The 27,447-nt window shown below is 35.9% G+C and overlaps 1 protein-coding gene across 14 annotated transcripts in view; it reads right to left on the bottom strand.

Moving 5' to 3' along the window:
• Positions 1-27,447, bottom strand: part of CEP128 (centrosomal protein 128) — a 441,752-nt gene that overhangs the window by 237,879 nt on the left and 176,426 nt on the right. For all 14 annotated transcript variants that reach the window (XM_073998545.1, XM_073998538.1, XM_073998537.1 and 11 more), the window contains 2 exons: positions 23,386-23,445; positions 10,022-10,214 (listed from right to left, as the gene is read on the bottom strand). In XM_073998545.1, the coding sequence (XP_073854646.1) occupies positions 10,022-10,214; positions 23,386-23,445 (253 nt within the window). The remainder of the gene's footprint in view (positions 1-10,021; positions 10,215-23,385; positions 23,446-27,447) is intronic.

Raw genomic sequence — 27,447 nt, forward strand, 5'->3', positions numbered from 1 at the left:
AGACTAACACAGGTGGTCTAAACAGAAAGAGAGGAATGAATACATGACAAACAGTTAAGAAAAACTTTGTAAAGTTACCAGTTGTAGTGGACAAGGAAATGGGAGAATGTAATCTTTCAAATCATAAATATAAGAGAGATTTTAAATGCTTTCAGGAAAACTCTCAAATTGATAAATTTTTTAAAAATTCCCTAAAGATTCAAATGGAAATGTCATGGTTATAAGGCATATGTGAGTTTCACATAGAATATGTTGGTGTCTTGTATTTTTAAATATTTCCATTTTATATTTCATGACATGCATATGTTTATTTTCAGCAACTACATCTAGTATGTAAACCATTCTGGACCCCAGTGTAATCAATAATAAAGAATAATTAAACTTCAAATACTTAAAATTCAATCATAAATTGAAGTTTAGAACCTACTAAAGGTAGACTAGGCATATGAAAATTCAGTCTGTTAGAGGACAGAGATAATTTTATTAAATTTACTAAGTGCAGTCACAACCTTTTCGTTTGCACTTTAATTTCCTTATTTCATGTTTCAGCCAAGTTCTTTCCCACTTCAACCCTTCATAAATGCTGTTCCCTCTGTTGGAATGGCTATGCTCATCACCCTTACCTGGCTAAGGTCAGGCATCACTTTCTAAGGAAACCCTGACTTCAACATCTTCCTCACCCATACTCTGTGAAGTTAGATCCTCCATATACTCTTAGAGCGTAACCTACACCATTACAAAGGACAACAACTCTAGTAGACACAGTGTCGATGGCCAACATGAAAATGTTTTAATGTATTTTAAAACAAGAAAAAAGAATATAATAATGAATATAGAATAATAAAACTAGCCTGCATTATTTGTGTCTTCATACTAACATAATCAAAAGTTTAATTTTTTTAAGGGGGGAAGGGGCCCACAAAAGCGAAAGTCTTTAGGATCCACAAAAGTCGTAATATGTCACTAGCTACTTTGTATTATTGCTAAGAAATGACACCCTTTTTTTTTAAGCTGGATGATAGTACCTACCTGAAAATTAAATAAAATTATAAATAACTTAAAGCACTTAAACAGTGTCTGGCACATAGCAATAAATGTTAGATGTTATTACTGTTTAAAACAATAACTGAGAGCCAGGTGCAGTGGCTCACGCCTGTAATCCCAGCACTTTGGGAGCCCAAGGTGGGCGGATCACAAGGTCAAGAGATCAAGACCAACCTGGCCAACATGGTAAAACCCCATCTCTACTAAAAATACAAAACTTAGCTGGGTGTGGTGGTACACACCTGCAATCCCAGCTACTTGGGAGGCTGAGGCAGGAGAATCGCTTAATTCCAGGAGGCGGAGGTTGCAGTAAGCAAGATCGCACCACTGCACTCCAGCCTGGTGACACAGCAAGACCCCATCTCAAAAAAAAAAACAAAAAAACAAAAAAAACAGTGACTGAAAACATTATTCATTACACATTACATTGCTTACAGAAAGATCTATATAATAGATTCCTCTTGAATTTAGTTTTCAAAATAAGTTTGCTTCTCCCAAGCAGTTTCTGTGCTCCATTTAAGATAATAAGAACCATGTTACCTAACAGATATTCCTCCCAGATGTCAGAAAACTGAGAGCTAAATAAAGTGATAAACCAAAACAACTCTTTCTTGGTGCCTAGGACACTATTTCTCTGTTTCTTAATTTTTTTTCCTGGTTTTTATTTTTAGATTTCCATCTATGTCCATGTTAACACTATAGTACAAGTCAAAATAAAAGGATAAAATTTGAAAATATGACTACATAAGATCAAGGGCCTTACAACAGCCTAAGCCAATATGGACTGTCTGCATTTCAGGTTCACTCATAATCCATGTAACTTCTTTGAATTTTCATAGCATATTTGAAGAATATCAAATATGTATACATAGGCATAAGGAAATCATACTCATTTTGAAAATACCATATTTCACACATTTCAAGAACTATCTCAGTATATGCCAAGGTTAATAGAGTGAAAGTAATTTATGAATATTCCTAATTTTCTGACAAATGTCCAAAAATGGATGCACATTTCCAAAGAGGGTCAAGCAGGTTGGAAAGTTTCTTGATATACAGGGAATCAAGTAGCAGAGAACCTATTACAGATCTCTAATTTCACTATTTTATTGGTATATTAGTTTTCCATAGATGCTGTAACAAATTCCCACAAACTTAGCGCCTTAAAACGATGCAAATTTATTATGTTACAGTTCCGTACGTTAAATGTTCAATACAGGTCTTACTGGGCTAAATCAACTGTTAGCAAGGCTACCTTCCTTCCTGGAGGCTCTGGGGAAGAATGCATTTCCTTGTCTTTTCCAGGATCTAGAGGCTGCTCATATCCCTTGGTTCATGGTCCCCCTCTTCCATCTTCAATAAGCAATCTGCAGTTGAGTCTTTCTCATATTGAATCCTTCTCTGCTTCCCTCTTTCACTTTTAAGGACCATGTGATTACATTGTGCCCCAGATAATACAGGATAATCTTGTCTCTAGAACCTTAATTTTTTCCAGCTATAAAATTCCTTTTGCCACATAAGGTAACATACTCACAGATTCAACCCTGTATCCAACCCTGTTAGGTTGCGGACTTCTTTTGGCAGAGGAGGGAGGGAATATGCAGGCATTATTACCATTTTGTATGCAACATTATAGAAAAGACAGATAGTACTCATTACAACACACCATCAAAGCAGAAACACCCTCCCAGAAATCCGTATCTGTAACAATAAATAGTTAAAATGTACAGTTTCCATCTGCATTTGTTTTAAGGTAGTTCTAATATAAGGCTTAAAAAAACAAACACAGCAAAGATATGCTTTGAATTTAATGAAAGCTACTTAGTAACCTAAAAGCTCAAATCAAATCTATTTTAGCACAAGGAGCTTTACCTTACTCATCTCCCTAAGTGTGCTCATGATTCAAGTTTAAGGAAGAACAGCTTTGCTATACAAATAATCTATAAGATGAAGAAACAAGAAAAACTAAGAATTCACATAATATATTTAATGTTTCTGAATTTTCCAGAATATATTTCAAAATACACACACACACACACACACACACACACACACACACAGTCTTTCTCCTCAATATTTTGGAAGAGGAAAAATATAAACTTTAAATATTTAAACTCCCCACTCAATCAATACTGGTCTGTTGCCAACTGAATATATTACTGGAAATATTGAAAATCTTTATCTCTAAAATTAGGTTCATCCAATAGAAGTATTATAAATTTTAGGCCCATTACACAAGAGGTGAAAGAGGGAGGGCTCAGAGATATTTACAGTTAACTAAAGAATAATGAATCATAACTTTCCATTGCCCATTTACTTACTAAAGACATGAATGTTGATTTCACATTCAATCACAGTTGACATCTGCACAGATCTGTGTATCAGCATCCCTAGGCATATCATTAATTTAATTCTGGTCCTAGGAATATTTAGCCAATGTAGTTTAATTTCAATCCCTGTTGACCTAGGCTGGATTTCAATTCATAACAGAAAACATATGAGAAACAAAATCACTGTAATGAAATATCTATAAGCAAAAGAAAATAAGAATAAAACATATTTCTTAAAAAATTATGATTTGACTCTAATCGTGGGCATAATTTTTTTAAAACTATTCTTTCTCAATTGGTTGTTAAAAACAATTATAGCCTGGGTGCAGTGGCTCACACCTGTAATTCCAGCGCTTTGGGAGGCCGAGGCGGGTGGATTGCAAGGTCAGGCGTTCGAAACCAGCCTGGCCAATACGGTGAAACTCCTTCTCTACTAATAATACAAAAATTAGTCAGGCGTGGTGGCGCACGCCTGTAGTCCCAGCTACTTGGGAGGCTGAGGCAGGAGAATTGCTTGAACCCAGGCGGCGGAGATTACAGTCAGCCAAGATTGTGCCACCACACTCCAGCCTGGGCAATAGAGCAAGACTGTCTGAAAAAAAAAAATTATAAAGAAACAAGAAAATAAAAGAAAGGGTAACTTCATGTTAAATAACTGACAAATTTCAATAATGTTTTCAATTTATCAATGAAAATAATAGTTATTTTAATTATCTCTAATGATCTACACCACTGAACTTTTGAACAAGCTGGTCACAATGTAAAAATAAGATGCTAAGGCCAGGTGCACTGATTCATGCCTGTAATCCCAATAACTTGGGAAAACAAAGTCTAGGATTATTTAAGGCCAGGAGTTTGAGACTAGCCTGGGTAACATAGCAAGACCTCATCTCTATAAAAAATTAAAAAATAAAAACATTAGCCAAGCATGGTAGCATCCACCTGTCATCTCAGCTACTCAGAAGTCTGAGATGGTAGGATAGATTGAGCTCAAGAGGTCAAAGCCACAGCAAGCCAAGATGGTGCCACCACACTCCAGCCTGGGTGACAGACCGAGACCCCATTTCAAGCAATCAATCAGATGCTAAGTCCAATTTTTAAAAATTAACCAGAGCACAAATAAATAAATGATATTACATTTAGAAATCATCGCCTATGTTACTTCAGCATGTTTCAATATTACACTCCAATATGGAATAGAAAAAATGGCTTCTCCCTATTTTTGGACTAAAGGACACATCTATGAGTATGATGATTGTAAATTATTTCTTCAATAAGACAAACCTGAAAAACTGTGTGAAACGACTTGCAGAATAAGTAATAGACAACTAAGTGACTGGGTGACTAGAAAAATAAACCAATATATAAATAATGTATAAGCACAACATAAAGTATACAATCCTAAGTCTAAACTACGTGTTAGAAAAGATGTCTACAGTTCGACAGTCCCTCCATCATTTCTGTCCCACAAATAAATTATAAGAAATTACCCTCTGTTAACAGCAATTGGCCACCAGCTGTAGACGTAGCATAGAAATTCAGAGGATGAGCAGGGAAAAGCAGCTTAAAAGCTGAAAAATCAGCTTAAAAGTTTCTCAGAACACTGAGAATGATGAAACCAAAAGAATAAACCATTAAAAGGTTGATAACACCATTGAAAAATCTAAAATCTATCAAATTACATTAAAATTAGATTTTTAGATAGAAAAAATCTAAGTCATACAGTTGTCTCCTCCCTTATCCACGGTTTCAATTTGGTTTCAATCACTGCCTGTCAACTGCAGCCCGAAAAGAGGAAAGTACAGGACAATAAGACATCTAGCGACAGAGAGAGAGAGATCACATTCACATAGCTTTTATTATACTATACTGTTATAATTGTTCTATTTTATTATTACTGTTAATGGTTTATTGTTTCTAATTTATAAATTAAGTTTTATCATGGGTATGTATGTATAGGAAAAAGCAGTGCATATAGGAATTATATAGGGATTGGTACTATCTGCAGTTTCAGGCATACACTAGGGTGCCTAAGTCCCCACACATAAGGGGAGTCTACTGCATCTCTTTATGTAGTAAAATAACTCATGCTCACAGCCATGTATACGGCCAGAATAATCAGTGCATAGTGTGCCAGATTCGTCACTAAGGTGGCTCCAATGCTTTGGATATCCATCATATGACAAGTTTTATGCTTCGGAAGCAGGTTGCCAAAAATACAGATTTGCCAATCTGGCTTAAACCACTCCTAAGACATTACCAACACAGGTCATGCCAAAGTTTTACATTGTAAATCCAGTGGCTACTTCTCATCCCTTCTCTCCTTTTCTCCAAATACTCATCCTTTCTTTGAGTATATACAAGGGATAGGGAAATAATATATCTTTCCTCCACTGCCTACTTCTAGGCTATGTATATGTTCATCCTTTCTTTGAGCTTACATAAGGCAAAGATCAATTAGACTCAATTACAGATGCTGAGAAGCTAACCGTCAAAATAAGAAAACCACTACAAAAATTATTGTGATAAGTGAATCTGCCAAATATACTAGCATATTCAAAACACTAAAAGGATATTAAAACAAGAAATCCCTAACTCTTTTGCCCTTGTTCTTTCCAAGATTCACTTCTCTACCTTTCCTTTTTTTAATTTTATTTAGTGTGTGTGTGTGTGTGTGTGTGTGTGTGTGTGTGTGTGTGTGTGTGTGTGTGTGTGTGTGTGTGTGATGGAGTCTCGCTCTGTCGCCCAGGCTGGAGTGCAGTGGTACGATCTCGGCTCACTGCAAGCTCCGCCTCCCGGGTTCACGCCATTCTTCTGCCTCAGACTCCCGAGTAGCTGAGACTACAGGCGCCCGCCACCACGCTCGGCTAATTTTTTTTTTAGTATTTTTAGTAGAGACGGGGTTTCACCGTGTTAGCCAGCATGGTCTCGATCTCCTGACCTCGTGATCCGCCCGCCTTGGCCTCCCAAAGTGCTGGGATTACAGGCGTGAGCTGCCGCGTCCCGCCTCTACCTTTACTTTGGACCTCATCCACTCATACCTTCTGGGATCCTGCTATCCCAGTTAAACTTCCACCTGTTCAACCTCTCCCATTAACAGCCCCTTCTACTGAACATATATAATCAGGCTCAAGCTTTTCTATGATTAGTAGTACATAGAGAATCATACTCTAAAAGTTATAGTCATTCTACTCTTAAAGACTGAGACTGTTTTAGACACACACACAGTTTTAATATTCTTTTTTTTATATATATATTTAGGTATTTTGAATTTTTTTCACGTGTTATACTAGAGAGTTAACTCATAGTACACAATGGGGCTAGAATTAATACTAACAATGTTATTGTGTCCCTAAATGAATGAGGAAGCTCTTAGAGAATACTGTCACGAAATGAATAAAATATAAATTATTTAAACATTGCTACCATAAAATGTAATACATAACTGAAATATTAGAAAAGACAAATACTGTTATCTAATTCCAGAGTGTCATAAACAATATGTAAACAACTCTAATTAAATTACTTAATCAACCTCTGCCAAATATTTGCTGATTTTTATTTTGGTTAAGCAGAGTTTAATAAGTATCCAATAAATTTCAAAACAGGGAAAAATAAATAAATTTGGTCCAATGGCAAGATATCATCTCTTTCTAAATCTAAACTTTGGGGAAAAACTATGCTTTCTTTCACAACAGTGATTTTTTTTTTCACTAAATGTTAATATTATGGCTCCCCTATTAACTGTGCTCCTTTAGTGTTTTCATTAATTCCCTTATTCATTCAGTTGTGCAACACATATTTTACATGTCTACTGTGCACCAGGTTCTTTCTAGGCACTGAGATACAGCATTTAGCAAAACATTAAAAAATCACTGCCTTCATAGAAACTCTATGCTAGGTGATACATATTAGAAAACACATTTCTCAACTGTGTGCCTGTCAGAAATTCATTGAGACAAGAAATAAAGTATTTTGGGCCAGGACAGGCCACACTCACAGCCATTACTAGGGTGAAACTTCAAACTAGTTAAATGTATACACACACACACACACACACACAGAGAGAGAGAGATTCGTATCTGTATCTGTATACAGATATAGATAGATAGACAAACAGACCCATAGAAATGATGTATATTTCACTGCCTACTTTTTGGCTAAGACACAGGTGTTAAGCAAAAACAATCTGGGCATTCGTTCTCTGCTGCAAAGGCATTATTTTCTGAGGAGCTGGAAGACCATTTTCTTTCTTCTTCATCCTCTTACCTGTAGTACTTTCCCTTTTATAACTATTCAGAAAAGATAACTCCCTAACAAAGAAACTTTGACAATGGCTTATTTCACCCTTAGATGTGCATTCTAACAAATGACACATGACAGCAAGGGACAGATTCAGGAAGATTTCGTACAGTACATGCTGCTGGGAATGACTATTTTCTATACATTGTACTTACAGCATGAGGACAGTGAGGAATTGGTGAAGATCCCACCTAATAAAACAAAGCCAAAAGAGTATAGCACCTACCCCAAACTGGAAATAGTAAGTAAATCAAATTTCATCTTTAAGGTAAAGGAATTTCAGGCCATGTCAATTTCTGATTATTCCAAGAAGGAAAGCTATGTACACATAATAGCCAAAACCACAACCACCCAGTGCCTGGAAAGCAAGATCCATCACCTGTTTAAAAAAGAGGCACTATTTCAGTTTCAGGAAAAAATAAGAAAATCACGTTCTATATTTGTTCATATTCACTAGCATTGTGTACACTAAGAATACAACTATACTGTAGAAATGCCTCTCCTTCTGAAAACTTTTGAAAAATTCCTTTCAATTTCCACATAAATTTTAAGTTTTAGTAAACCTGATAGTTTCAACATATTCTTATGTTATACCTAAATCCTCCCAGCTGAAGTTTACAGCTCTTTACTCTTGTCTTTGTTACCTCTTATAACTGAAGAATTTCTCAGTGAATAATTACTAAACTTCTAAGAGGTTCCTGACATTAACCCCTTAATAAATTTCCTCTCCTACAGGAATCTCCAAATTCCAAATTTCCAGACTTACAGGCCCAGAATACCCTAAAAGTGTATGACAACTCAGATCTATGAATATAGCAGCAATCAGTGGTGGAAACTCCTTGTCCCAGGGCCTCAGTTAACCTGGCAAATGTCACTTACTATGACGTTAAATCGAACTAAAAATATTAACTCTGAGATGGCATTAATTCTAGCCAATAGAAAGTGTATCTGTCATATTTCACTTATAGATAGGTAACTTTGTTCTAGTTAATAGATAAGTTTCTAAGATGGTAAAGAGAATCACCTATAAATTTGTATTAACAATTAACTTTGATGTCTCAGAAATATCTAAACTTAATCACTGCTGCCTTTTACCTTCTCTATGTGTACCACTGTAAAAAAATATGTTTAAATCACCAGGCAGATAAATTCTGCAGAAAATCTCTCTTCCTCTCTTCCTTATGGAAATCCTGCTTTGTTTTTAAGATCAAAATAAAGTGACATGCCCTACAAAAATGTCCCCACAGGGACCCCAGCAGAAGTAATCAAAACTCTTTTTACCAAGAGCATGTTGCTTATATTTCTAGTAATTAACTTGTTTATAAGTCCTCAACTTTAACAGTATTTGCTTGATAGCAGACTAAAATGTTCATTGCATCCAAATCCACCAGGCAGTACTATTACAATATTTTTCACATACCAGGCAAAAGATTAAAATATCTCTTGTGACAAAAGTTTGGGCCTTCATAATACTTTTTTTTTCTTACAGTTTTGATTTTAAGAATTAGGTAAAAATGCATGCCCTCTTTTTCTCCCACCAAATCAACTACTTCCTGACTTTCCTCTTACAATGGCAAAACCATTGAGACCTTCGAATCTCCCGTGAGTCCTCTCTCTTCCTCACCTTGGGCTGGTCCTCCACAACGTCTTTTGCATTTGTTGCCTGTTTTCCAATTCCACAACCAAGGTCCTTCTTCAGTCCCTCTTTTCCTTTTATAAAGAACATATCATAGGCCTCTAACTGGACACATTGCCATAACCAATGCTAATAATTCAATAACAGAGTTCCAAAATATGTGAAGCCAAACTCTTCTTCCTTTACTCTACTGCTTCCTCCACTGTGATTACAACCTTCTCATATATTATATAATGTACCTATTTGTAATATTTATGTCTCCACCCAATAAAACATAAGCTAAATAAGGGTAGGCGGTTTGTTTTGTTTTTGTTTTTGTTTTCCGCTTTATTCACTGATATATCCTCTGTACCTAGAATAGTGCATACTTGAAAATGGGCACAAAATATGTATTGAATGAACTGAGGGGTATTTTGCTGAAGTAAATGTAAACTTCAGCATTTTACTAAGACAGAAGCAGTATGTCTTATCAATTAATTCCTGCACACAGCCAGTGAATGCCGGTATCATATACACAGGAGGAAAGCTGTGGCTGAAGAGTTTTCTCTTCTAATCCCAGAAGTGAAGAAAGATAAGACGACAAAGACAAGAAAAGGAGATGGGCTTGGAAACAGTTCAAACTGAATGCAATAGGAGTCGGTTTTTTCCAATCCTAGGATTAGGATTCCATAAATATAAACAAAGAAAAAGGAAAGAACAACTAACACACCTCTCTTCTCACGGTGTATTTCATCCAAAAGCTGCTCCTGCCTTTCTATCTGTTGGAAGAGACACTGCAGCTCAGATTCCTTGTGTTCAGTCACATTCCTGACTTGTTGTCTGCAGAGCATCAGCTGGTGTCGCAGATTTTTCTCTCTGTTTTCTCTCTCTTTCAGTTCCTCACAGAGCCACTGAAGTTTAGTCTAAAAAACGACATGTATATCTAATGGTTAAAGAAACCCAGAAAAAAGCAGCGTTTCAAACCAGGAGGAAAAAAATAAGTGACGTCACGATAATTTGAACACATACAGATAATTAACTAGGAAATTTTTGCAAAATGTTCAAATACCCATGTTTAATTTGCATAATGGTCTATATCAATCAAAAGCTGGTTCAGAAATTAAGCCATGATATTCAGAGATTTTTATAAAATCCCTTTAGAAAGACAAAGTTTGGCCTATTAAACTTTCAATAATATGATAGGTAATCCTCTGATTTGATATACAGGGCAGCCTAGTATAGGCGTAGGAATTTTAAAAACAAATACAGCCCAGAATAGAACCTACAGACTTTCTATAAAAGAAGTATTCCTTCAGAGAATTTTTTAAAAGAGAAAATTCCTAGCATGACTTCTAAAAATGCATATCCCCATTGATCTAGCTAATTAGGTATGAGGAGAGATTTTTTATTGACTAGAAGATATAGAGTTAATGTTTATGCTTCTAAGACACAAGAAAGGTGAATTCTGGCTACTCTTCTTCACAGATCTGGCAACTCTTCTTCACAGATTCTAACCTCACCTATCTTTTTTTCTTTCTCTCTCTCTTTTTTTTTTTTTTTTTTGAGACATAATCTCACTCCGTCGCCTGGGATAGAGTGCAGTGGCACTCTATTTATATTTCTAAATATTGTCCTGTGGCCATACAGCAAATGAAGAAACATTTATTCAAGAAAGTCTAGTTAACCTCATTAAAGTGGCACTTGAGGCATAACTGACTCCCTCCTTCTACCCTCAGTGTGACAAAAGCTCCACTCCTCATTCCAGAAAAACACTGCCAAGAAAACAGGGTTTTCTCTTTCTCCAGTTCACAGTCAAGGTACACTATAGCATACTAGATGGGCAGATCACCAGGATTTTTCAGCCTTGCAGCTCTGATTTGCATAGGCTAAATTCCTGGCCAAGTGCAGCAAGATGTTGAGAATCCCTTGCTCCCCCAATGTCCCACTGATAGGATGGTTACTCTCTCCAAGCACAGCAGGCTGAGAATACTGGGGTCCCAATTGCCATTTCCCCAGGCCACTTATAATAAAGCTGTACTTATGAATATGCCTGACGAATACAGATTTTTTTTTTGAAATCCTCGAGAAAATACTAGCAAACAGAACTCAGCAAGCCATAAAATGAACATCACGATTAATATGGTTTGGCTCTGTGTCTCCACCCAAATCTCATGTCGAATTATAATTTCCAATGTTGGGGGAGGGACCCAGTGGGAGGTGATTGGATCATGGGGGCAGTTTCCCCCTTGCTGTCCTTATGATAGTGAGTTCTCGAGAGATCTGGTTGTTTAAAGGTGTGTAGACTTCATCCTTTGCCCTCTCTCTCTTGCTGCCATGTGAAGACAAGACATGCTTGCTTCCCTTTCACCCTTCCACCATGACTGTAAGTTTCCTGAGGCCTCCCCAACCAAGCATCCTGCACAGCCTATAGAACTGTGAGTCAATTAAACCTCTTTTCTTTATAAATTACTCAGTCTCAGGTAGTTCTTTATAGCAGAGTGAGAACAAACTAATACAATGATCAAGTGGAAGTTATCCCATGAATGCAAGGTTTAAGAGATATTAATGTAATAAACCATATTAATAGAACTAGGGACAAATGATATCTTATATAATTATATCAAAAGATACAGAAAAAGCATATAATAAAGTTAAACATTCCTTCATAAAAAAGACACTCAAAAAACTACAAATAGAAGAGAACCTCCTTAATATGATTTTTAAAATTTCTATGGAAAACCCACAACTATTATACTTAATAGTAAAAGTCTGAATGCTTTCACACTAAGACCAGAAACAAGAAAAGGATAACAGCTCTCACCACTTCCATCTAACATTGTATTAGAGGGTTATGAAAAGGCAATTATACAAAAAATAAAAAGAAATTAAAAATATCCAGATTGAAAAGGAAGAAGTGAACATATCTCTATTTGCAGGTAACAGGCTTATGTGCAGGAAAATCCTAGTAATTCCATGAAAAAAATCTATTAGAACTAATAAAAGAGTCCAGCATATTGCAATACATAAAATCAATACAAAAATTAATTATATTTCTATATATTAATATTTGCAATGAGCAATCCAAAAATAACATTAAGATAATCATATTTGCAATAGTATCAAAAATGAAGTACTTAGTGATAAACATAAAACTGCAAAACTTATATCTTAAAACTACAAAATGCTTTTTAAAAAACTGAAGACTAAGTGGGAAGATATCCTAGATACATGGATTGAAAGAGAATATTATTAAGATAGCAATACATCCTGCCTGATCTACAGATTTAACAGGATCCCTTTCAGAATCCCATCTGGCTTCTTTAAAGAAATTGATGAGTTGATCCTATGTTTCATATGGGAATTCAAGGCAAATTTCCAAAATAGCCAAAAACAAAAGATATTGGAAAAGAAGAATATAACTGGAGGATTCATACTTATCTATTCCAAAGCTTACTACAGAGCTACAGTAATCAAGATGGTGTGGTACTGGCATAAGGACAGATATACAGACTGAAGGAACAGAAGTGAAAGTCTAAAAATAAACCCTTACATAAATGTCAATTGATTTTCAATAAAAGAGACAAAAAAAAATTAATGGAGAAAAGAATAGTCTCACCAACAAATGGTGCTAAGACAACTAAATATACAAACACAAAAGAATTCATTTGTACCCCCTACTTCACACCATATACAAAAACTAACCCCAAAAGGATCACAGACCTAAATGTTAAGAGCTGAAACTATAAGATTATTAAAAGAAAACACAGGCATAAATCGTTGTGACCTTGACTTGGCAGTAATTTCCTAGGTATAACACCAAAAGCAGAAGCCATCAAAGAAAAAAAGCTGACAAATTGAACTTCTTTGAAATTAAAATTCTGTACTTCAAAGGCCACCACCAACAAAGAGAAGAGACAACCTGCTAAGTGGGAGAAAATATTTGCAACTCAATGTCTAATGAGGGAATTATATGTCGGATTCATAAAGAAATCAATAATAAAAAGACAAATGATGCCGTTTATGAAACGTACAGAGGATGTAAATAGATATTTCTCCAACGAAGATATACAAATAGCCAATAAGCACATGAAAAGATGCTGAACATCATTAGCCGTCAGGAAAATGTAAATCAAAACCACAATGAGACTCTACTTCACACCCAGCAGGGTAGCTAATATCAAAAAGACAGATAATAACAATTGTTTGCGTAGATGTGGAGAAACTGGAACTCTGACATACTGCCGGTGGGAATGCACAGCAGTGCAATCGCTTTAGAAAATAATCTGACAGTTACTCTATGGGTTAAACATAGAGGTACCATACAACCCAGCAGTTCTACTCCCAGGTAAAACTCCAAGAGAAATGAAAAACAAATGTCCATGCAAAAACTCGGACAGAAATTACTCATAGCAGCATTATAACAACAGCCAAGAAATTGAAACAATCCAAATTTCCATCAAATGATAGACAGATTTTAAAAATGGAATATATTCAAACAATCAAATATTATTTGGCAATAAAAAACTGAGGTCATGATACATGCTAAAATGGATATATCATAATATAGATGAAACTTGAAAACATTCTGCTAAAATGAAATAAGTCAATCACAAAAGACCACATATTATATGATTATATTTATGGCCGGGGGCAATGGCTCACGCCTGTAATCCCAGCACTTTGCGAGGCCGAAGCGGGCAGATTATGAGGTCAGGAGTTCGAGACCAGCCTGACCAACATAGTGAAACCCCGTCTCTACTGAAAACACAAAAATTAGCCAGGCATGGTGGCATATGCCTATAATTCCAGCTACTCAGGAGGCTGAGGCAGGAGAATTGCTTGAACCCAGGAGGCGGAGGTTGCAGTGAGCCAAAATTGCGCCACTGCACTCCAGCCTAGGCAACAGAGCAAGATTCTATCTCAAAAAAAAAAAAAAATTATATTTATTTAAAATGTCCTGAATAGACAAATCTACAGAGACAGAAAGATTAATGGCAGACTAGAACTGGTGGTTGGATTTATAGGTGATGGCTAAGGTGTCCTGATTTTCTACTTGAGGTGATGAAAGTGTTCTCAAATTAAATGTGGTGATGACTGCACAATTCTGTAAATACACTAAAAAGCATTAAATGGTGCATTCTAAATGGATGAATTGTATGATATATGAATTATATCTCAATTAAGCTGTTATTTACACACACAAAACAAGGAAGGGTAGAGAGTAAGTCAAGACAGAAAAACAAAGCTAAAATTATACATCTATGGATAAATGAGACCTGGCTTTAGTACACGCTATGGAATCTATAGGCCTCTGTCTTGTCTGGATGTCACTGGCTAAATGTAGGAAGTCTGAAAATTAAATTGGGCTGTGCACTTCCAGTTATGATTGCAGAAATTTAACAAAGCCTACTTCACTTCTCAATACTCCCTTTGAAACATCCATGCGAATACAGAACAATAAAAAGCTTCCATAGGACAGAAAACCAGGAAACAGGGTCAACTCTTTGCCAGATAAAATAAGTACTTTCTATTATAATTTTCTGCTGAAGCACTAATGGAGAATACAGGAAAAATATGAGATGGTATACCAACATCCTCCTATGACAATCAAGGCAGCAAATTGGGCTATTCTTTAGAAAGTGTTTTCTACACAGAGTATGAAACACATGCTGAAGGCTGGAAATCAAGAGTTTGTTATAATACTCCAAGCAAGTGAAAATACAAAGGGAAGAACCAAAGTGTACATTTTTGAGATGTGGTAGTTCCTCACATGTTAGGGTTAGAGAGAGAAATCAGTAACGGTCAAGACATATAACCCATAATACCCATGTTTCTAACTTACAAAACTGTGAGACAGGCTTTAGGTGTAACCCTGTGTGCTCTCAGCTGAGGTGGGCACAAAGAGATACACCTTCTCCTTGATGAAAGGAGAGGGAAGAGTAAAAGAAACTTTGTCTTGCAACATGGGTACCAACTCAAGCCACAGTAAAATAAAGCGCAAAGTAGACTCCTAAAATTCCTGACTCCAGGCCCTATCTCCCAGGGAGCATTTCTAAACTCTGCCTAGGCCAGAAAGAAACGTGTCGCCCAGAAGAGAAACACACAAGCCTGGCTGGCTTCACCATCTGCTGACTAGAGAGCCCTTGGATCTTGAATAAACATCAGAAGTAGTCAGACAATAGTCACCATAAGCCTTGGGAGAGACTCAGTACTGTGCTGGCTTCAGATCTGTCCCAGCATAGTCCCAGTGGTTGTGGACGCAGAGGCGCTTGTTTCAAACCTCCTCCAGCTCCAGCCAGTTCAGCACTGAGAGAAACACTGCGTTTGTTTTGAGGGAAAGTAGGCAAGAGAAAAAAAGACTCTACCTGGTAACCCAAGCACTTCGGAGAACAGTATGGAGGTTCCTCAAAAAACTAAAACTAGAGCTACCATACAATCCAGCAATCCCATTGCTAGGTATATACTCCAAAGAAAGGAAATCAGGATAGCAATGTCTGTGCTCCCACATTTGTTGTGGCACTAATCACAATGGCCAAGATTTGGATGCAACCTAACTGTCCATTAGCAGACAAATGGATAAAGAAAGTGTGGAAATGTGGTGCATATACACAACGGAGTACTATTCAGCCATACACAAGAGTGAAATCCTGTCATTTGCAACAACATTTATGGAACTTGAGACACTATGTGAAGTGAGATAAGCCAGGCAAAGAAAGACAAACTTCACATGTCTCACTCATTTCTGGAAACTAAAGATTAAAACAATTGAACTCATTGAGATAGAAAGTACAATAATGATGGTTACTAGAGACTGGGAAGGGTAGTGGGAGAGGGAGGCAGTGCATATGGTTAAATGGGTATATATAGAATGAGTAATATCTAGTATTTGATAGCACAACAGGGTGATTATGATGAACAGTAATTTATCATGCATTTTTAAATAATTAAAAGAGTAGAATTGGAATATTTGAAACACATGAGAAACAAGTGCTTAAGGTGATAGATATCCCTTTTATAATGATGTGATCATTATATGTTGCATGCCTATATCAAAATATCAACTTTTAGCAGATAACAAATTAAACAATTTTGGCAAACAAAAGAAATATATAAGCACAGGATAAAATTTAAAACAGACAAACCTGAAGGAATACATTTAAAAAAATGGCAACAAGAACATGGACTCATAAAAGATATGACGTTTACAGTTGACCACAGACTCCACAGGAGTGAAAAAGAAGACAGTTTTTCAACCTCCTATCAATAGAAAGACCACCTGTTCTAGGAACAAGTCACTATTAGACAATATAGTAGGCTTTAATCTGGTTGGTATGCACCATAGATGGCAAATGTGAGTAGTTACAAGCGCAAGGTAGAAAACATCAATAAAAGAAGTTGATAGAAAATACAGAAATGTATCTGTTTCTCTTAAATCTACTTTAAGAAAATTAACAGAGCAAGCATAATGATAAAATGCAACACTTTTCCCCCATGTTGGAAATGAATAAAGAATGGAGGGGACTATGTCAAACCATAGTGTAGTTGTCCCTGCTAATGTGGTCAGGTCCATGGTTTTTCTCATTTCCAACTGTTTTCTGCCATATACGAATGAAACTCTACTTTTTTATCAGATCTTCTGATGTTTCCCACACAAAACTTCCATATTGTATTTATGCAATTGTCTGCTTTTTCAAATGTTTGCTACCAATTCAATTTTTAATAACCCACGTGGTCCAAACAAAATGGGTCCCAGCACAATCCTCCAGTAATCTCTTCTAACCCAGTGATTTAATTGCAAATTTAAAAAATCACTTCACATTTCCTTTTCTCCAATGCTTTTCCACCTATTCCATCCTAGTCTTTCACCTTTGTGTAATTACTACCTATGGTCACTGCTACTACAAGAGATGGTAATGGAGAAACAATAAATCTGTTTTGTCCTAACAATAATACTAATGGTTCTGGGGAAAAAACAAAAAAAATAACAACAACAACAACAAAATCCCTAACAAGGTATTAGTCAGATTTGATATGTGTTATGGATTGAATTCTGTCCCCTCCGACTTCATATGTTGAAGTTCTCACCCCAAGTGTGACTGTATTTGGAGATGGGGCCTTTAGGGAGATAATTAAGGTTAAATGAGGTCATAAGAGTGGACTCTATCTGATAGGAATCCTGTCCTTACAAGAAGAAGAGATAGCAGAACACTCTTTCTCTTCCAGCCTCACAGAAGAAAGGTCACATAAGTACACAAAGAGAAGGTGGCCATCTATGAGCCAAGAAGAGAGGTCTCGCCAGAAACCAAACCTGGCACCTTGATCTTGAACTTACAGCCTCCAGAACTGTGAGAAAATAAATTACTGTTTAAGTCATTCATTGTGTGGTATTTCGTTATGGCAGCCTGTAACAGATTAATATAATATGACCTATGGCTTCAGTCTATTCTTATGAGGCCTTTATTCCATTGTCAAACAAAATTAAAAATAAACTATAGTTAGGAATTTTTTATGAATTGAATCTGTATGTAGAATATATTATTAATCCCATAAAATAAAATATCAACCTATGGAAATTTAATCAATCAATAATCAATTATGAGAATCTGTGTTTGTTGGATAAATACCCAACATCTGCATTAAGTATCTTGAGGAAGCAGCTTGGAACACTATATAGAAATAACTTTAACAATTCCCAATAATAATTAGCTGACAAGGCTATTAATCACAGAGCAAAAACCATTCTATTAACCACTCACCGGAGTATTTTACAGATTACATAATAGGATCATTTATTTAACTACATCAACAAGTATTGCTAAATAAACCAAGATAGAGAATGAATTTGTAAATATGTCTGTTTTGCTTTTTTTTTTTGAGATGGAGTCTCGCTCTGCCGCCCAGGCTGGAGTGCAATGGCACAATATAGGCTCACTACAACCTTTGCCTCTTAGGTTCAAGCAATTCTCCTGCCTCAGCATCTCAAGTAGCTGGGACTACAGGCTCCGGCTACCACACCTAGCTAATTTTTGTATTTTCAGTAGAGATGGTGGTTTCACTATGTTGGTCAGGCTGGTCTCAAACTCCTAACCTCAGATCATCTGCCCACCTCGGCCTCGCAAAGTGCTGGGATTATAGGTGTGAGCCACCACACCCAGGTAATGGCATTTTTTTCATCCTTCGTAGTTTAGTTGATAGCTTCTGATTAGGTGAAAATATTCATAAGTATCTAGTAAAACTACCAAGATGATCTTTTTAATCTGTGAGACTCTTCTACTGAGTCCTAGGGTAATAATATACTAAAGGCACTAAGAAATGACTCAAAGCTAAAAATCAAGGACCACAGAAAATTTAAATAAAAAGATTATAGCTTATAAAGGTAACAGTAATATTAGGAACCAGAATTTTGCTCCTTTAATTTCTGTGCTTCTTTTCCCAAACCTCTAGAAACAATTTTGAAAGAAAACATTTGTATAAGAACCAGAGATAAAGAGGATGGCAATTTTTTAGAACGTGGTCAGCCATCTAAACAAGAATTAAATTAGAAATGCAAGAGTCAACAAGTCAATACAAGTCAACCTAAAAATATGTAATTTTTTCAGTAATACTTTCTTCACCTTTTAACTAAGTTATAAATATAATCAAGAAAAAAGCAAACTAATCTCCACAGTAGTACATATATTTTTGCTCAATTAACTGAATATATTCCACGTAAATAATCTAAAGAGTATTTCCAACAAATCAGTCAAGATACTGAGTGTAACATTTTCCATTCTATATCAGAAGGATAAACTATTAGATATTTATCCACATCTATCAACAAGAATTAAGTACACTGGGCCTAATACTTCTCACACAATGTTTTAAAAAATCCACATCAATAAAAAGACAATATTTGTAAATGTAAGGTTTATATTCAAGTGTGGATTACACAACCAAGGGAGAAAAATGATGGAACAGAGTTCTGAGGCCAGAGGTCTAAGCCCTTCTCAGTAACTAATTAGCTTTATGTCCTTAGGTAAAACTAAAAACATCTTGGGCCTCAGTTTCTTCAGTCTACAAAACGAGGCAGTCAAACTACATGATCTTTAAAGCTACATCACTTAAACAGTGTGGAAAAGCAAATGTTTGTCAATGCCTAGAATATACAATACTATAAAAAGTGTAACTCTTTGGCGTGATATCAAACAACACAATATAAAAAAATCTTCTCCCTAAAATTGGAAGTGTATTTCTTACCCATCTAATCTCCAAGTTTATAGCTATGATCAAATAACACCAGTACTGAGGAATTAATATATTCACTGAAATCTCATGTGCTTGTTATTTATTTTTCTATAATATTTAAGTTGAGGAAGTGCCTCAACTGGGAAAATGTAGCATGCCCAATATAATTACTCTTTTAAAAAATATTTATTGAACATTTAGCCAGGCATTGTGATAAGTGCTAAAGATGTAGTAAGGAACAGGATAAGCACAGATCTTCCCTAGTCACATTTACAGACTAAAGAAACAGAAGCAAATGGGGAATTTCAATACAATGGGGCAAAGGCCAAGAAGAAAAAGTATAGCTTTACACCATCAAAAAAGTATATAAATTCACCTTTTTGTTTCTTAAGGGAATAAATACTGGATCCAGGAATTAAATGTGTTCTTATATGAACACCAATGCACTCAGGATCCTGCCTGATGTGGAAGCACAGCTAATACCAGCTTTTCTTTATTCTCTGTCACAAAACAATAATGTAACGTGGACTCAACAGTGATTCTCTCTAGTAGGTGAATCCATCTTGAGAGTGCTGGCCCGTGCTAGATATGACATGCTGTCCCTACCATCTCCATGTGAATATCTTTAGTACTTCTCACTTCTTGCCATGATGTGAACAAAAACTGTGATCTGTGTCTTTGTCCTTGCTTCTCTTGGGGCCTTCCTGTCCAATTAGAAATTTCTGACTATCAGTCTCCCTGGTGGAAACTCTTTCAATACTGCCACGAATTTGCCTGTCTGGGAGACTACCTGTTCATTTATTCAGATACTAACCCCTGACTGGAGTCTTCTACTTCGGCTAGAAAATCCTGGAAATTTCTTTCTCTATCACCCTAGAATACAACATCTCTCATCACGGGTATGCTGTCAACAAAATCACTCCAGTCTGTCCTTTCCTCTGAATGTCTGAACAATTTTCTTAATTCAGACTCTCACTCTAAGCTTCTTAACTGGTCTCTCTACCTCAAATCTTACCAACTCTAATCTACCTTTCACTTCACTACCAAAATATAAATATAAGCAATGCTACTCTATCCTGTTCAAAACTCCTTTGTGATTCTCCATGCAATGTAGATCTGAATCCAGGATCCTCAAAATGGCAAATAATGCTCTACTGGATGAACCTAATCCTAATCCCTCTGGAGCCCCATCCCCTGCCATTCTCCATGTCATATGTTCATATTTTACTATTGCCAAATTATTTGAGCTTTCTTTGCATTCATCAAATTGCTTCTGTTCTGTGCCTTTCCTAGAACTTTGTTCTTTGCATGGTTGCTCTTTGCTCTTTACCTGGATGGTTTCAATATTCATCTGGGACATCAGCCTCTGTGGTAGCTTCTGCATGCTTCTATTACAGCTCTTACTTATAAGACTGAAATTATCTGCATATATGTCTGTCTTTTCTAAAGACCAGGACAACGTCTTGGTTTTTTTCTGAGATGAAGTCTCGCTCTGTCGCCCAGGCCAGAGTGCAGTGGCGCGATCTTGGCTCACTGCAACCTCTGCCTCCCGGGTTCAAGCAATTCACCTGCCTCAGCCTCCCGAGTAGCTGGGACCGCAGACGCATGCCACCATGGCCAGCTAATTTTTCGTATTTTTAGTAGAGACAGGGGTTCCCCGTGTAAGCTAGGATGGTCTCAATCTCCTGACCTCGTGATTCCCTCACCTTGGCCTCCCAAAGTGCTGGAATTACAGGCGTAAGTCACTGTGCCTTGTTCATTTTTTTATGCCCACAGCATGTAACAGCCTCTGAGACATAGTAGTTTCTCAGTAAATTCCATTAAGCTGAAGAAAACATGGCCTTACCACACCTTGTTAGAACTTATTACAAAAACATACCCCTAATCTATGGAAACTGCTTACCTGGCATTCCTTAATGACCATGTGATGGTTAATACTGAGTGCCAAATTGATTAGACTGAAGGATACAAAGTATTGAGCCTGGGTGTGTCTGTGAGGGTGTTGCCAAAGGAGATTAACATTTGAGTGGATGGGCTGGGAAAGGCAGACCCACCCTAATCTGAGTGGGCACAATCTAATCAGCTACCAGCATGGCTAAAATATAAGCAGGCAGAAAAATATGAAAAGAGAGACTGGTCCAGTCTCCCAGCCTACATTTTTCTCCCGTGCTGGATGCTTCCTGCCCTTGAACACTGGACTCCAAGTTTTTCAGTTTTGTAACTTGGACTGGCTGTCCTTGCTCCTCAGCCTGCAGATGGCCTATTGTGGGACCTTGTGATCGTGTGAGTAAATACTTAATAAACTCCCCTTTATAAAGAGATCTATTCCATTAGTTCCATCCCTCTAGAGAACCCTGACTAATACAGACCATCTCAACCCTCTTCCTTCCTGTAATTTCTTATTACCATTCATTAGCTATTTTACCTGTAAGTATAGTCCAACTCTCAATTGGACTTCATACTTTTATTATGCCACTACTGCCAACAAAGCAATTGTGATGCAAACCCCACCCAATCCTTGTTTTCTAGAATTAATACTAACAGAACAAATTCACTTGGCAGATTTATGAAAACAATTACTGAATGCCCTCAGAGGTCCTTCTAACACTGCAAGATGTCAGAATGGACTATCTGAAGAGCAATTCTGCTTTCCATATAGTATTTTGTCCTCTGACTTAGATCTTATCTTCAATACTTATAGAGCTGTCCAGTCGTAGTTCATGGGAATTACAGTATTGTAGCCCATCAATAACTTAAGCCATCTTTCTAGTAAATAGATTCAATTCCCCCTTAGTCAGTTGGTCAGTGTGGTATTTTTTATCACAACCCATTTACACTGTAGAAAGAACTGTTGTCTCATGCAGTATTAGAACTGGTCTGATCAGAAGTTCAATCCCATTAAAAGATAAGGGAAAACTGCTCACTAGCTCCCAAATTAAAGAGCTATGATTAAGAGTCATCTCTGACTCTCATAATTTAACTGAACTACAGCAGTGAAAGCTTTCTGTTCAGAAATGATAAAGACTTTAACTTGGAAGAAAATTCTAAGTACATTCCTCTTGTTGTCAGAATTGTGAAGTTGAGAAAAAGAAAACGGAGAAATGCAATATTAATGCACAACAGAAGTTTCTGGCCAAAACATTCTGAGGCAGCAAAACATTCTAAATTCCCTAATTCAAGTGGCATAAATATAAATTTGTATTTGTTTCTATCAAAAATGGCTAGAAATGCACAGGTTCATTGTTAAAGTTCAGTGTTCAACCACTATACTTTCATTTTCTTGTTAAGAATGCTTTGTTTTAGGAGGCTTCCCTAATGTATAGTTGACCTTCAAAGGTAAACCTCATCTTTCCATCACCTCCCACCCATGTCTTACTCACCAATCTCAGGGCATTATCTGTGGTTACTCAAATATTCTCATCTTCATGTCATTGTTCTATCCATAACGAACTAACTTGAGAACTCCATATTTTTGTAAGGCCAAGTTTAAATATAGCTTTTTTCCAGGAGCTGTCTATGACATGCTGGTAGCATCATACCCTACCTTTCTCCCAGCACAAACAACAGAATTAGTTCTTCCTTCTTCTGTGTTCCCTTGTCAATGTTCACATATATTTATAATCTGGTTCTTAATATTTCAACAGTTTTGCTTTCCTTTATTCTCTCATTCTAGGCCTACATATTTAACTTTTAAATGTTAAAATAAAAAACATAGAGATTCCCTAAACGGACTGGAGGGATTTCTTCCCCTGCAATTAAGTATTATAGCTTCACATGTTCAGTTACATGACAAAATAAATGGCTAAACCAAATAGGATGGCTTAAAGATCATAAATATTACAATAACTTTAGGATTCAAAGATCAATTACCTTGCTTTCTGCTAACCAGCGATGTGGGTCATAATGTATATCAGGACCAGATGAAAAAACCTACAAAAGAGAAAAGAGTCTATCAGAAATACATTTTTCTCTGACATAAATATATAAATGAAATTCTTCACCACAGCATCCAAAAGTATAGACCCCCAATTTAAGGATTTGAAAAGAAAAATGTTTGCCCCAAATACTCAACCAGTTCCAAACCAGCATTCATTTACATGCCTCTTTATGTATTCATTTATTTATGTATTGGCAATAAATATTGTTATGGAAAAATCAACTATCAAGTGCTATCATTGCTAGGATCTGTGGAGGCTGATTCTATGGAGCTCCATATGGCAAACAGTTTCAATTAAAGTCAGGTTACTTCATTTTTGTTTGTTTCCTTTCTTCAGCCTTGTTCTGCATAATGTATTTCAAAGAGGGTTATATGTGATTACATGGAAACAATCCTTTCTCTCATTTATCCTTAATTTAATACTAAATTTAACCCTAATTTAATACTAAAAGGGCCATTTTGTCTTATCAATGATTGTCAATAGACACAAACTCATCAACACGACTTCAAGCAAACATTGCTTTGTATTTCAAAATAATAACAAAATTCTACAATAATAGTTCACCTATACTAGCTGCTTTGACTTCCTTCATGCCAACTCATTTATAAAATCCCTTGCATCTGGTTTTGTCATATTACTAAACTGTATTCAAAGTTGGCAATGATTTTATAATTGTAAATACAAAAGTTTTTTCTCAGTTTGTACTTTTGTTGAACTCCGTGCTACAAATAATATTTTTGAAGACCTCTTTCTCAAATTTGCCTGTTTAAAAATACCTTATCCCTCTACAAAGAGAAGTCTATTGCTATTCTCAAATACCTCCATACCTCCTGAGCTGTGTGAACATTGCTTCTTTGTCAGGAATATCATTAGTTAACTCATTTAGACAAATGCTGAAAGCATACTAAGTGCCTACCACGTACCACATACATGAATATTGTATTCCTATATCCAATTTTCTCTCATCCACCTTTCTATCTAAATCTCACCCAATCTCATATCCTCCCTGCCTTTTCAAGGAAATTTTCCCTAATCACTCGAGTTCACAGTATATTCTTCCTCTTCCAATTCTCTACTACATTGCTGAATATTTGCAAACATCCATTTGTCATTGATTAGAATACACTTTTATTATTTTCTTTCTCATTTATGAATGTCATACATGTCAATTAAATCTTCTGTGGCCTAATAAAAATATTAATGTTTAATATCAAAGTAAAAGATAATTGGATACAATAAGTACAAGTAATGTTCACATTTTATTATTTGCTTTACAGAAATATCTATAGCTTCATGTTTAAGAAGACAGCCTTAACTGGGCGGGTGTGGTAGTTCACGCCTGTAATTCCAGCACTTTGGGAGGCCAAGGCTGGTGGATCACCTGAGGTCAGGAGTTCAAGATCAGCCTGGTCAACATGGTGAAACCCTGTCTCTACTAAAAATACAAAAATTAGCTGGGCGTGGTGGCACACGCCTGTAATCCCAGCTACTCAGAAAGCTGAGGCAGGAAAATTGCTTGAACCCACAACACGGAGGTTGCAGTGAGCAGAGATCGCGCCATTGCACTCCAGTCTCGGGGGACAAGAGCAAGACTTTGTCTCAAAAAAAAAAAAAAAGAAGAAGAAGAAGAAGATAGCCTTAACTATTTAACAAATGGTGTCAGCACAGCGTCTGGCACAGAGAACACAATAAACCCCTGTTACTGGATATCAAGATGTCACTATCAATAAATAGGCTTCAAGGTCTAAGGTCTACTATGAAAAAAGCACTATAACAGGCATTTGTCATTACAAACATAAAGAAAGAGAAGCCATATGTATTTGTGAACATATTACCAAAAAAGGCAATACAAAATAATGATAGGTAACATTGAGTATCTACTAAGTACAAGATATTTGACCCTATAATATGCACCTTCTATATCTTATCTTACTTTATCTTCTCAATGAACCAACTTATAACTAGGGACATGAACTCTTAGAGAGGAAAGAGCTTACATAACTTATCCAAGGTCATATATTAGAAATTTGCAATGACTTCCAATGTGAACCTATACCTGTCTTGATCCAAAGCCCATCATCATCATGCTCTAAAACTGAATTAATACTCAGACCAAGTGTTATGGAAAGAGAGAGACTAAAATAAGTGCAGTGCAGAACTAATCTATTTACCTGAGCTCTTGAATTATCAAAAACTGGCCTGTGAGAATGATATATCTTTAATTCAGACACTTTCCTAATTGTTTTATAATTGTAGTGTACGTCTGTCCTTCATTGTCAAACACATACATTAACTAAAGTGGAATAAGTAACAAATAAATAAGTAACAAGTACAATGACTTGAAAAAGAAAAATGTAACTAAAAATAACATCAACATTCCCAGGACTTTTCTCAAACTCATTTATTACATATCTATGTTCTAATCTATTCCATAGCACTGCTACTCTTTACATACAATGGCTGAAAATCTCATCAGCAATATTTCAGGAATCAATAAATGACTAAATGGAATTATTTCTTTTTTGAAAACATTTTACATACTTATTCCACACTCTGTCAGAACTATAAACTATAAAGCAAAGAATAAATTTTATCTTTACCACACCCCTGGGTGGTTTCTTGAGTATGTTTCTTGAGTGCTATGTTCTTGAGCACTCATTTTTTTCACAGGTTTATAGCAATAAAACAGAAGTTACTAATGAAAAGAGGCCCACAATGAAAAAAATGTAGACTCTTAAAAAATTAATAAAATTTCCTTTCTTTTAGATTTATTTTCCACCCAAGACTTGGATTAAATTCGTCTTTCTCTAGGGGAAGAAGTGTAAACTACCACAGTCACTCCATGTCTGAAAGCCTATAAAAAATTGGATACTTTTTGGAATATTTTGGAAGGATAATTTGTGACTCATAAAGAAATAAAATATTTAAGCAATCTGCTATCTGCAGATCATGTATTTGCCTGCAATTGCCCATAAAAAAGTGTGCATATATACACATGTATGTGTGTGCATATATGTGTGTGTGTGTGTATATATATATATCTTACAACATGATCCAAATGTTTCCATTTTACCTTCCCACATGATTGAAAACAAACCATCCTGTTACAAATATTTAAATACAGAATACATATTCCATTGCTAATATATACTTCTTTGAGATAAAAACTATGATCTTCAAGGCTCCATATTCATTAAATAAATGCAAATGTGACAAGTCTTAAATTTAAAAGCAGCATTAGACAGGAAAAAAAATAAGTCAGAATTATCACAAGCCCTACAATAGCTCTAAAAGAGTTAGTTTTCCCCCTAAAGCCAATTATTTCTCATATTAGACTCATAGTCCTTTCAAACTAATACTTGAACTTAAATAAAAACTGTAAATGGGAATACACATTGTAAAAATTCCATCAACTCTACCAAATTCTATTAGTTAAAATATTTCCATTAAAGACAAATTCTATAAACGACTTGACTGCAAGAGAATAACAGTTATATTTTCTTTTAAACACAATTTAAGATAGAAGAAAAGGCAGAAAGAGTACGAAAAAAGAGGGGAACATAGTAGTATGAGAAAGGAAGGTCATTCTAGAGGAGGAAAAAGACAAATGTCAAAATCAATAGTAGAAACTTCTGAAAAGTAAAAATCATTTCAGCATAATATCAAAATGTGAGTGCCATCATATCACCCAACGCAGTAAATAGAGGGGTAAATGATGCTAAACTGTAACGTATTATGGTTACACATATCAAAGCAACGTAATGCTCTCTGTATGTAAAATGGCAGCATAACCTACAGTTGACAGAAGTGCTTACCTGCAAGAAATTCAGAGCATCCATGATCACTTCTGTTTTTATTTATCATTTTACTATGACTCTAAATTGGGTAGCAGTATTCCATTTGTTAAAATAGAAAAACTACATTAAATATAGTTGGTTTAAATAGGGAAGGCAGATAACATAGTGGTTATTAATTTAGGTTCCAGCGTTAGACT

Source organism: Macaca fascicularis, chromosome 7 (assembly GCF_037993035.2).
Source record: "Macaca fascicularis isolate 582-1 chromosome 7, T2T-MFA8v1.1".
NCBI lineage: Eukaryota > Metazoa > Chordata > Mammalia > Primates > Cercopithecidae > Macaca > Macaca fascicularis.